Source organism: Sciurus carolinensis, chromosome 16 (genome assembly GCF_902686445.1).
Source record: "Sciurus carolinensis chromosome 16, mSciCar1.2, whole genome shotgun sequence".
NCBI lineage: Eukaryota > Metazoa > Chordata > Mammalia > Rodentia > Sciuridae > Sciurus > Sciurus carolinensis.
In genome coordinates, this window is record NC_062228.1 from 55,511,729 (window position 1) to 55,524,803 (window position 13,075).

The 13,075-nt window shown below is 41.1% G+C and overlaps 1 protein-coding gene across 2 annotated transcripts; it reads right to left on the reverse strand.

Annotated features, from left to right (window-relative positions):
- Positions 1 to 2,392: 2,392 nt before the first annotated feature.
- Positions 2,393 to 5,013, reverse strand: LOC124967272 (insulin growth factor-like family member 3). 2 transcript variants are annotated; one of them, XM_047529388.1, is made up of 4 exons: positions 4,918 to 5,013; positions 3,549 to 3,599; positions 3,180 to 3,432; positions 2,393 to 3,017 (listed from the first exon to the last, which is right to left on the reverse strand). In XM_047529388.1, the coding sequence occupies exons 1-4, from the start codon at positions 4,940 to 4,942 to the stop codon at positions 3,014 to 3,016; spliced, it is 333 nt and encodes a 110-aa protein (XP_047385344.1). In that variant the 5' UTR covers positions 4,943 to 5,013; the 3' UTR covers positions 2,393 to 3,013. The 2 variants fall into 2 exon arrangements, with proteins under 2 accessions (XP_047385344.1, XP_047385343.1); XM_047529387.1 differs by lacking the exon at positions 4,918 to 5,013 and adding an exon at positions 3,740 to 3,820.
- Positions 5,014 to 13,075: the final 8,062 nt, after the last annotated feature.

A 13,075-nucleotide genomic window follows, 5' to 3' on the forward strand; every position in this document is an offset into this window, starting at 1 on the left:
TGTAGTTTCTCTCTTCACATTCTTAACTGCACCCTTTGCTGTGCAAACTTTTAAATTTGATGTCATCTCAATTATTAACAGTTGGCATTAATTCCTGAGTTCTAGGGTCCTATATGCTGGAGTGTTGAGCCTACCTTTTTCCTTAGCAGTTACATAAATTCTGGTCTAATTCCTAGGTCTTCAATCCACTTTGAGTGACTATTTTATCAAAGTAAGTGTCTACTTTCATTCTCCAAACATGGATAACCAGTTTCCCAGCACCAGTTTTTTAAAAGACCTATTTCTCCAATGTATGTTTTTGGCACCTTTTTCAAGGTTCAGATGATTATATCTGTGTGGGTTTGTCTCTATGTCTTCTATTCTGTACATCTGTTTTTATGCCTGTACCATGCAGTTTTCATTACTATAGCTCTGTAGTGTAATTTGAAGTCAGCCATTGTGATGATTCCAGCACTGCTTTTTTGACTTAGGATTGCTTTGGCTCTTCTGAGCCTTTAATTCTTCCAAATGAATTTTATGACTGATTTTTCTAATTCTGTGAAGAATTCAATTCATATTTTTCTGGGAATTGCATTGAATTTATATATTGCTTTTGGTAGTATGGCCATTTTAACAATAATAGTTCTGCCTATCCATGAACACAGGAGATCTGTCCATCTTTTTGTATCTTCCTCAATTTCTTTCTTCAGTGTTCTATAGCTTTTGCTGTAGAGGTTTTTCAACTCCTTTCTTAGATTTACTCCTAGGTATTTTATTTTATTTTATTTTTTTAAGTATGCTGAATGAAATTGTTTCATTTTTTTAACAGATTCATTGTTGATGTATAATAAAGTTATTGATTTTTGTATTTGACTTTGCATCTTGCTACTTTGCTAAATGTGTTAGTTCTAGCAGTCTTTGGGAAAGCTTTTTGTGTCTTCAAAGTATAGCATCACATCATCTGCAAAGAGTACTAATTTACTTCTTCTTTCCTATTTTTATTCCTTTTATTTCCTTCTCTTGCCTAATTGCTCTAGCTAGAATTTCTAGCACTATATGTTTTGCTATACTTTTACTGAATCCTTGTCTTGCTTGGTGCAAAGGCACAAGAGCTGAGAGCACAACACAATTGCTGGTAAAGATTTTACTTCAAATATTATCCTATCACTGTTATCAGCAAAATTGATCAATCAGCAACATTTTTGGAGAAATATTTGTGTGTGTGTGTGTGCGCGCGCATGTGTGCAGTACTGGGAATTGAACCCAGGGACACTTCATCAATGATCCACATCAGTGGATCCTTTTTATTTTTTACTTTGAGAGAGGGTCTTGCTAAATTGCTGAATGTGGCCTGAAACGTGCTATTTCCTGCCTCATACTCCCAAGGTGCTTGGATTACAGATGTGTGCCACCACACCCAGCTTAAAGAAATATTTTGATTAAAAAAAACAAAAAGGGAAATGTGTTGGGACTGGGTTGTGGCTCAGTGGTAGAGCACTTGCCTGGCATGTGTGAGGCACTGGGTTCGATTCTCAACACACCACACAAATAAATAAATAAAGGTTCATCAGCAATAAATAAAATATTTTTTACAAAAGGAGAAATGTGAAAGTTGAAGATGCCAAGATGATATCATTCTTCACAAACCCAGATGAAATTGAAACAAGGAAGTAGTGAAGGGAGAGGGCTCCTGCTGCCTAAGATAAACAATTTTAAATTACTTTCTAAGTTCCACAAAATGTTCCTTCCTTTTCTACAGGCGCCCCACACTTTGCACACCTCACCTGCATATGTGTAGATTTATATAACAAAGTTTATTTTTAGCACTCTTTAATACTGCCATAATTCAGAAAAGATTCTCGTGTCAGAACACATGCTGAAATTAGAGAATTCAAATTAAAACTACACTGAGATTCCATCTCGTCCAGTCAGGATGGCAATTATCAAGAATACAAGTAACAATAAATGTTGACGAAGATGTGGGGGAAAAGGTACACTCATACATTGCAAATTAGTGCAAACACTCTGGAAAGCAGTAAGGAAATTCCTCAGAGAATTTGGAATGGAACCACCATTTGACCCAGTTATCCCACTCCTCGGCATATACCCAAAGGACTTAAGATCAGCATACTGTAGAGACACAACCACATCAGTGTTCATAGCAGCTCAATCCACAATAGCTAAGCTATGGAATCAACCTACGTGTCCTTCAACAGATGAATGGATAAAGAAAATGTGCTATATATACACAATTGAATATTACTCAGCTATAAAGAAAAATAAAATTATGGTATTTCCTGGTAAATGGATTGTTTTAATCAGCTTTTTCACTACTGTGACTAATATACTGCACCAGAACAATTGTAGAGGAGGAAAAGTTTATTTGAATGCTCACAGTTTCAGAGGTCTTAGTCCTTAGAAGGTCAGCTCCATACCATGAGGCTCAAGGTGAGGCAGAACGTCAAGGCAGAAGAGTGTGGCAAAGGGAAGCAGCTCACATGATGATCAGGAAACAGAGAGAGACTCCACTTGCCAGATATCTCAAAGCCACGCCCCTACAATACCCCAACTCCTCCAGTTACCACTTAGTTAATCCCATCATATGATTTTTTCACTGATTGGGTTAAGACTCTCACAACCCAATCATTTCTTCTCCAAACTTTCTTGCATTGTCTCACACAGGAGTTTTTGGGGGACAATCCCATTCAAACCATAACAGAGACATAAGCTCCAGAACTGGGTTTGAAGGCTGGACAAATTCTCTATCACACAGGACCCTATGGTCCTACCTCCATCACCAAATTGACTAATAACTGCCTTCCTACGGAAAATTTCCTATTTGATCATTTCTCAGCAAGTTGCCTTGAGGACATCTGGAGAGAACACACTTAGCCAGACCACCTTGTGGGACATGTTGTTTTAATGCTGTTCACAGAACCATGCCCCCCATTCCACTTATATCCTAGAATGCATCCTGTCCACGTGTTCCCAGGCTCCAGGGAGGAAACACTGAAGGATGGTGTGGTTGGCCAGATCAGCTGCAAGACAGGAAAGAGGCAGAGACTGAGCAACTGGGAGAGATACAGACCTGGAGGGGGCTGGGGAGATGTAGGGCTCACCCTCCCAGAGGGCCAAGTGCCCAGCCCCCTCCCTGCCACAGTCCCTCTTCCAGTCTCACCTTGATTAAGGCAGGTCCTTACCTCCTGCAGGTCCTGGAGGTGGGGGACGTGGGACACCAAGACGTCTCACCATGGATCTTCAACTTCACAACAAACTTCTTGTGGCGGCCAAAGGACTGAGGACAGCAGAGCTCAAAGCAGGGCCAGTAGGTGCAGGTGGGGCCACAGCGCTGCGTCCGGTTCAGGGGCAGGATGGTGTCATAGTCACAGCACTGCTCCCAGGGGTTGTAGATCCTGTCCCCACACCTGGGCGCCGGCTGGCACAGCCATAGTTCTGAATGAATAGGATGCGTGGGAGACCCAGAGTTTGTGTCTGTCCCCAGGAAACAGGTGGCAATCACTGACCCCTGCCAAGAGGCCTCCTGTCCCCTCCCTCCAGGTTGTCCTTACCTGTGCTTCCACCTGTGCCTGCAGCCAGGAGCAAGACAATGCCCACACATACTGCAATGGTGAGGAAAAGAACTTAGTGGGGTTGGGGCTAGAGGGACACCCTCTGGGAAGGCAGGTGTGGTCGGAAGTTGGCTTCAACTTAGATTCAGGAGAGGTTGGAGCACTTTGGGATATATAATGGGGGAACTGACCTTGCAGAATGTGTCCCTGAGAAGAGACAGAAAGCAGGACAGCCATGGGCTGAGCTGAGCTTTAGCTGGACTATTTGTCTACTGCAGAAGGAACAGACAGGAGATGAAGAAATGCTTTCCACACAGGCAGGAAGGAACAGGTGGCTGAGTAAGGCAGCTATGTGGGGTGGGGCAGGGTGAGGCAGACTTTGCAAAATGACTGGCAGCCTGGACCAGAGTCCTCATCGCTGTTCTGCCAGCCTTCTCCCCCAACCCCCGCCCTGAACAGAGGTTCCACTCAAATCAGAGCTCACACTCTTGGCACTAACGAGTTCTGACAGGTCTCATCCTGATTTGTCTGGGGTTGGGGGGGGGTTGTAAACAGCAGGAGCCAGAGAACAATCTGGGAGGTTGCTGAAAGGCATAGTGGAGGGACACAGCATCTGGTGGGATCCCTGGAAGAGGCCTGGAAAGAAGAGGGCAGAGATGGGAGGATCAGGAGTGTGAAGAGAGAAGAGGAGGGTCTCAGAGAGCAGGAGAAGAGACCAATGAGGCCAGGGGAGGAAAAGGCAGGAAGAGCCCGGCATGGTGGGCCCACCTGTAGCCCAGCTGCTCGGGAGATGGAGGCAGGGAGATGACAAGCGTGAGTCTACCCCAGGCAGCCTGACAAGACTCTAGGGCTGGGGATGTGGTTCAGGGGTAGAGCACTTGTCAGCATGTGCATGTCCCTGGCTTCAATTCCCAGTACTGGGGGGAAGGGGTAGGAGAGGGAGAGAGAGGAGAAAAGAAAAGAGAAAAGGGAAAGAGGGAGAAATGAGCAGAGATGGGGAGAGATGGAGAGGTGGGGAGAGACACAGGAGGAGAGCAGGGGTGGAGGGAGAGCGGCGATGAGAGGAAAAGGAAGTGTTGGGAGACACCTGGGAGGAAGGGAGAGCCAGGCAGGAGGCAGGGGACACGGGAGGCATCTGGGTGTAGGAAAGAAGGCAGGGGAGAGGAGAGAGCAACAGCAGCAGGGAAGAGGCAGAGAAGACCAGGGGAGGGAGAGACAGCAGAGGAGGGGAAGGCCAAGCAGCAGGGCTGCAGCCATCTGGGCAGTGCTGGCTGTGAGGTGGGGTCTCTGAAGGGCAGAGTTAGAGTTAGGTCTGCAGGAGGGAGAGGGCCTGAGCAGCCAGGCCTGGGCTGGGCCGGGTCCTCCTTACCTAGTACGGGATCTCTGGTCTTCATATGGTCAATTCCAGCTTCATGCTGCAAGGATGACTCAGAGTTCAAGAGAACTCAGAGAAGAAAGGCAGCGCATTTATAGATGAGAGGGTGGGGGATGAGAGGTGGAGACTGTTTACTTTGAGAAAAAGGTAACACAGGACCAACCAGTGCTGTCACGAAAGAGTGGCAGAGAGTACAGAGAACCTCTCAGGCAACCCCTCAGTACCACCTCTGAGACAGGAGCAGCCTGGCTGTAATCACCACGCTGTTGAAATAGGTTTCATTTTCAAACTTGATCCAGGAACATTTGCATCATGTCCAGATGACCAGCGAAGCAGGTGGGCAGGTGCAAGGCAGTGCAGTGAGGCAAGGGGGAGGGTGGGAAGGAGTGTGAGGCCAGTGGACAGACGGCAGTTGAGGCAGGCCGGTCAGTGGGGACTGATGGACCAGTTTAGGGGTCAGTGTCAAATCCTTTTATCTGCACTTGAGTCACAAGGTGGGAGTGGTTCTGAGGCTGTTTTCCCAGAGTCCATTTTCAAGTTCAGTTCTAACTGCTCTGTAGGTGAGGGCCGTCATTTCACAGTGCAGTGCCAAACACTTTTGTTAGGAGTTGTACTTCTGTTGAATTTTGTCAGGCAACAGGTACATTTTTTTTTCTTTTTTTGGCTTGTGGATTAAATCAAGAGGTGCGTAACCACCAAGCCACATCACCAGCCCTTCTCATTTTAAGACAGAGTCTCACTAAGTTGCTTAGGGCCTTGTTAAGTTGCTGAGACTGGCTTTGAACTTCTGATCCTCTGCCTTGGCCTCCTGAGCTGCTGGGATTATAAGCATGAGCCACAGCACCTGGCAACAGGTACAGTATTTAAAAGGCAAAATGTAAATGAAACCAACAAGACAATACCAAAGGCAGTTTCCATAACTGTCTTGAGCCATGACCTAAGCTTGAAAGTAACCATCTGAATAAGTTAAATGTCCACCGGGAACTGGGTGAGATCTGTTACTCATCCAGCCTGTTCTCTGATGATTTTGCTCATGGGCCTCAATTTCCCCAAAGGAGTTGCCTATGTATTGAATATAGTTCTGCTAATAGCTCATTATCTTATTTAACTAAATTGATAATCTGCAGCAAAATTATTATTCGATAGCTCATGATTGGGTTGAATTAAGAGCAGCACTATAATCAAATAATAGCAGATTTTAGTTTTTCTTTAGAAATGTAATTGTTTTTCCTCTATAGTAATGCCAGTTTTTACCAAATATAGTTAAAAAATCTTTTTCAGAGTCAGTTTAGTTTGGGCTTGATAATTTACATAACTGCAGCAAGAAAAGCGATTTGCCTTACAGCACTGTCAGATTTAGAAATATTTTGAGGTTAGGAAGCCAAACTAAGGGAGAGTTTAGGTTTTCGCCTGCAGTACCCACTTTCTTGAGGTTCCAGGGTCTGCCAGGAGATGACAATTTTATTCACTCACTGTAAGACTGAGAAATCCACAGTGTACAGGGGCTCATACCTGTAATCCCAGCAATTTGGGAAGCTGAGGCAGGTGGATCACAGTTTTGAGGCCAGGTTCAGCAAATTGGCAAGATCCTGTCTCAAAATAAGAAAATTTAACAGGGCTAGGACTATAGCCCAATGGTAAAGCATCCCTGGGTTCAATCCCTTGTACTTAAAAAAAAGTAAAAACAAAAATAAGTAGGTAAAAAAAAAAACTGTTTTAAATAAAAGACATAAAAATTTACAAGTTCTGTCAATTCATTTGTTCTCATGTGATTTTCTTTTTCCATACTTTTATTGCTGCTTATAGTTGCACCTAGTGGTGGAATTTATTGTTAGTATTCATACATTCACACACTGTAACTATGTAATTTGGCCAATATCATTCCCCTTTCTCTCCCTTCTTCCTTCCTCGTGATCCCATCCCTCTATTCTACTGATATGCCTTCAATTTTCATGAGCTCTCTCCCCCACCAACTTTATCTGCCTTTTCCCTTTTCCACATGTGAAGGAAAATCCACAACTGTCGACTTTTGGATTTTGGCTTGTTTTGATTAACATAATGTTCTCAAGTTCTATTTTCCTGCCAATGATGTAATTTCCTTCTTCTTTACGACTGAATAAAACTCCATTCTGTATGTACACCACATTTTTCTTATCCATTCACCCATTGATGGACACCTAGGCTGCTCTCATAGATTGACTCTTGTGAATTATTCTGCTATAAAAGAGAGTATGCATTTATTGCTACACTATGGCTGACTTTAATTCTTTAGAATAAATACTGAGGAGGGGTACAGCTGGTAATTCCACTTCTAGTCTCTTGAGGACCTCCATACTGATTTCTGTAGTGTTTATACTAATTTACAGTGCCACCAACAGTGTAAAAATGCTTTTTTCTCCACATCAGCTCCAGTAATTATTATTGTTTGTATTCTTGATGACTGCTATTCTAACTGCAGTGAGATTAAAGTGTAGCTTTGATTTACATGTACCTGATGACTAGATGTGAAATATTTTTTTCACATGCTTTTTGGTCATTTGTAATATTTCGTTTGAGAAATGTATATTTAATTAATTTACCCACTTAAAGATTGGGTTATTTGGCTTTTGGGTCTTGAGGTTTTTGAGTTTTCTATATATTGTATATCTTAATTAATTTTGGCTTGAAGTTTGCTTTGTCAAATGTGAGAGTAATTACTTCTGCTTGTTTGGGGGCTTCATTTGCATGGTGTATCAATTTCCATCCTTCTTTCACCTTCAATCTGTGGCTACCTTTACCTGTGAGGTGATTCTCTTGCAAACAACATAAAACTGGGTCTTGCTTTTTACTCCATTCTGCCAACCTATGTGTTTTAATTGGAGAGTTGAGACTTCTCACATTCAATGCTATTATAGAAAGATGTTAATTAATTCCTTCCATTTTGATTTGCATTTTTTGATTAAACATGTTTTGATTAAACATTTATAATGTTCAATTTTGTCCTGTTTTTCATTTGCTTATGTGCTCTTCAAGTGATATTTGTCCATTTGTGAGCTCTGGGGTTTGTGTTTTATATCTTCTGTGTGTAGTGTTTATTTATCGTCTATAGTGTCAGTTTAGCAGTTATAAATTTTTTCAGTTTCTCCTCACCTTGGAAAATTTTTATTTTTCTTTGATTCTGAAGGATAGCTTTGCTAGATATAGAAATCTTGGTTGACAGTTACTTTCTTTCTTTTAGAACTTGAAACACATCATTTCAAGCCCTTCTGGATTTTAGAGTTTGTGCCAAGAAATCAGAAGTATTGACTTGCCTCTAAATGTGACCTGACATTTTTCTTTTGAGAATTTTAAAGTTCTATTCTTCTTCTTTATGTTAGACATTTTAGTTATAATGCATGGTATAAAGGGTTTTTTTTTTTTATCTTGTCTATTTGGGGTTCTAAATGCCTCCTGTATCTGGATGTCCATCTTGTTTTCAAGGTTTGGGAAATTTTTTTGGTTATTATTTCCCTAAAGAGGATATCTGTGCCATTAACCCACATCTCACAACCCTATTTGAGTCTAACAGTTCTTAAAATTGGTCTCTTAATGTTGTCCCAGAGTTCTTGTGTATTCTGATAATGGTTACTTATTTTCTTTAATACTCTCTGGACATTCAAGGATGCCACTTTTGTCTCCCAGCTTTGATATTCTGTCTTCAGCATGGTCCACTCTATGAGGGAGACATTGACCCTAATATTTTATATTAATATTGAATATTTGATTTGATTTATTGTGTCTTTCATTTCCAAGATTTCTGTTTGGCTCCTTTTCAGTATCTCACTCTCATTATTGAATTTCTCATTCATATCCTGACTGACTTTCTTAATCCATTCAGTTGTTTTTTGTGTGTATTCTCTTAGAATTCATTGACCATTTTTATAAACATTCTTTTGAATTCTTTATCTAGCATTTCATCCACTTCAATACTTTGGAGTCAGTTGCTGGTGAATTATGAACATTGGAAGGTAGCTTGTTTTTTCATATTGCATTACTGTGTTGGGATTTATATGTCTGTTAGGATAGATTTTCCTTCCACTCTTATCTGTGGATCATTTTAGAGCACAACCTTCTCTTGTCAAAGTGTTCCAGAATGCTCTGGGGTTTCAGCCCTCATAGGTGTGGTGCCCACAGTTTTTATGCTAATTCTATTTTTGCTGTAAGAGTGAATGTCCATGAGTAGGAGGGCCCCCCTCCAGTGATTGCTACTTGGGGTCTGGGTGTTTGGGGGGTTTTGTCTCTCTTATTCTTTGTATTAAAGTATTGTTGAAGTTTGAGTGTTTTTAATTTTTGTATGGAACAAGGTATACTGCCTCTTGACTGGGTCTACCTCAGCAGCAGAGTATCTACCCTGTGAGCTTGTGGTGTCCCAGTAGATTACCAGCCCCTCACAGAAAAGGGGGGGGGGAAAAAGCAATAGCTATAACCAATGAAAACAATGCACAGCATTAAAATAAATACCCAGTGCCTGCTATGACATCTACAACACTAAATACTACAAAAACAGAAATGATAGGGTCAGTAATTATCAAAAGCAAAAACAATACATAACTGTAAAGTAGATCTGTTGCTAAAGTAAACAACAGGCATCCACTGTGCCATTTACGTTACTAATAACTGCAACAACCTGAGTGATGGGAGCAGAGTCACGTCAAGCAGATAGTTATAATATGTGGTAAAAACATTGTTCATTAAGAGAAAATAAATATGATGAGAAGGCAAAAGAAATTTGAGCATGTTCAAAATGTTAACAGAGAGGAAGCAGAAGAGATTTAACACATGATGGCTCTAAAGAAGGAGGAAAAATAGATTTAAAAAGTAAAGTAAGTCACAGGAGAAAGTGAGGACAAGAGACTTGGCTGTTAGAGGGAGAAGACAGGAAAGGAAGACAAACAAGAGAAACAAGCAAAACAAAACAGAACAAAACAGTACAAACGAAAACCCTTAGTCCCTAAAAGACAAGGAAAAATAACATTTAGAAAAGCTAAATATGAGATGTTTTGGTCAGATTTTTCTCTGCTGTGACTAAATGATCTGACAAGCACAATTATGAAGGAGGAAAAGTTTATTTGAGGGTTCACAGTTTCAGAGGTTTGAGTCCACAGAAGGCTGGCTCCATTCCTCAGGGCTTCAGGTGAAGGTAGAATATCATGGCAGAAGAGTGTGGCAGAGAAAAGTAGCTCACATCATCAGGAAGCAGAGAAAGAGACTCCACTGGAATATATATATATCCCAAATCTATGCCCCAGTTCCACCTCCTCCAGCCACAACCTACCTGCCTCCAGTTAACACTCAGTTAATTCCATCAGAGAGTAATTCACTGATTAGTTAAGGCTCTCAAAACCCAATCATTTTTCCTCTGAAATTTCTTACATTGTATCACATGTGAGCTTTGGGGGGACAGCTCACATCCAAACCATAACATGAGACAAAAGAAAGGTATATATCCATGAACCAATCAGTCCAGCAAAAGTACACACACAGAAAGGGGGGGAAGGTTCTTAATGAAAAATGAAAGAATTTTCTTTCTCCACCAAGAAACAGTCAACAGGATGAATGGTTATTTCTTGTGACCAACAGACCTTCTTCTCATTTAATTTGGGTCATGTACTCCTTTAGAACAAGGGTTGGAGGTTGTTTACTCTTCCTCTTTTTGTGTTGTGCACCAAGCTGGCAGCTGGAGTGGCCTAAAACTAAAGCTGATTGAAATAGATTTCAACTTCCCTTCTCACCAGTATACAGTGGAACGGGATGGGAAATATTGTTGTCTGGAGTTTCGTTGTAACAGACCAGATGGATCTCCTCCCCAGGTGGGGCTGCTGCAGGGTTCTAAGTGGGGAGCCATGTGCCTGAAATGTTTCATGTCCTAAATGCAGCCCATCATGCCCGTGGTTCAGCTTCCTTTTCATTTCCCCCTTTCTCTTGTACCTAGGGGAGCCAATCATGAATCCTGGGTTGACAATTCAGTTTCTGTTCCCTGTATTGGCCTATATTGAGTTCTAAGCACCATCAGTTGAATTGTGCTTAAGAGGTCCTTCATGAAATTGACCAATCTATTAAGGATACAGGGACCAAAGGTAAGCAACATTAGCAAAATAATCAAGGTGTCCAGAGGCAGATGGCTTTCATGGCTTCCATTTCCTTGATTTGACCTGATCCCCTATTTCTACACTAACTACCTGTCCCCAATTCTGGCTTTATTTCCCCCTTTTGCTTTAGGAACTCCCTACTACCGAAATGAAAGTGGGCAACAACCACTCTGGCTGCTTCAAGCTGGAAGGGGGTAGCATGGGGCAAGCAATTTGTAGTTCCCTTTTAAAAACTGGGTCAATCGAGGGGTCCATGGTAGAAGTCTAGTTGGGGAAGAGCAGGTTGTAATGTCATCTGGGGGTTGGTGCCTCTATGAGAGAGAGAAACAAAAGACATGAGTACTGAAATGAGATTGATATCAAATAAATGTTGCAGCATCTGGAACATGCCAATGAATATCATGAAGATGACAGAAGTCAATAATCCCTCACCAGGAGGTGGAAGAACTGAGAAATTGTTCCCATAACAAGGCCTAACAAAGACTGGAGAGGACAAGACCTTTATTTGGGAACTTTAACATTGTACAGATTATCAGGAATGGAAACACAACATTGAACTCTTAATGCCAATTTTGTCCCCAGAAAATATAGTTAAGTTACTTAATGTCATATGATTTTTGTAAAATATCCTTTTATTGGTAGAACCTGTGTTTAGTAGAGATCTCTATATTTCTGTTACTTAGGGCTAGATAATCATACTAGGAAACATAGATTAAGCCTTTCTGTGTAGCTTAGGAGGATTTGTAGGGCTTAAACTGACTAAAAATTTATGACTCTGGCAGTTTCTCTTGATAGTTATTAGGCACATTTGTCTGAGAATCTCTCTTTTGTACCTTCCAGTCTTTATTCTAGTGGGCTAATAAGTTATATTTTAAGTTACATTTAACTATTGTTTCTCTTAAATGCCCAAAAATGGCTATATTTTGGTTTTAACTGTTTTGCTAGGTGTTTAAGATCAAGCTGGTCAAACTCACCTGGTCCTGTATGTTAAAGAGTCAGCTGAGTTCCCACAGGGGTCACTCATGGGGAACTTGAGAGCAGCTTCTTAGCTCCTTTAGTGCCATTTGCTAGCCACCTCTCCTCGATGAGGTGGCTTCCCTTGGAAGTATCAGGGATGTCTCCCTTTTTCAATGACCCTCCTCTGCAGTAGGTGCACTGATTGACTTTTCATCCTCCAGTGGTCTCATCAATCTCCCTGATTGGGAGGTCTTGTGGCCCAGAGTTGCAAAGCTCCTTAGAGAAGTTCTCTTGTTCCCTGGATTCAGGCTGACTGAGGGCAAGAGCCAAATACTGGTTTTTTTGGCCTCTGTAGTTAGTCTCAATCTCTAAATTTGATCTTACACATCCAGCAAGCCAGTCTCACCAGTCATAAAGTAAGAGTACTGGGCTTTAACTTCAATGTCTATAACTTTACAGTTATTTATCCTTTTCTTTAACTGGAGTCTGTATTAGTACTGGAAGTTACCACTATCTGTTCTGTAGGTGATGGCTTCTTATCACAAGTTACCTAGGTTGTGTGTTCTTGAAGCACCTACTTCTGCAAAACATTAACAGGAAACAGTTTTACAAAATGAAATTAGCAGGAGTAAAAATATATTCAGCTTGTATAATAGCTATCTTGAATTTTGGCTGAGTTATACATTATATCCCCTGTTTGAGATCACAGTAATTCTACAACAAAAATGAATCTTTTCAATATAACTTTAAAGAAGTTAAAGTCTGGCTTATTTTAGAACCATTCTAACATGCAGTAACATGGGAGGCAGAGCCTTATTTCAGGTAAGGCATGACTTTTTACAAATCTTAAGTGTAGTGTTCTAATTCTGATGTTGATCTTTGCTTCTTTCTTAAATGTCATTTTAAGAAGTTTACATATGTTGATTCCTGAATCTATATGAACATCAGTTAAGATAATTTAACATTATATCTGAAACATGAATTAAAGAAAGGATGAGAGCTTTTAACTTTCTTTTTGTGTGGCAAAATGCTTTCATGTTTCATGATATTAACCTTTAAACAAATCAGGCTCTCACTAACTTTTAGAA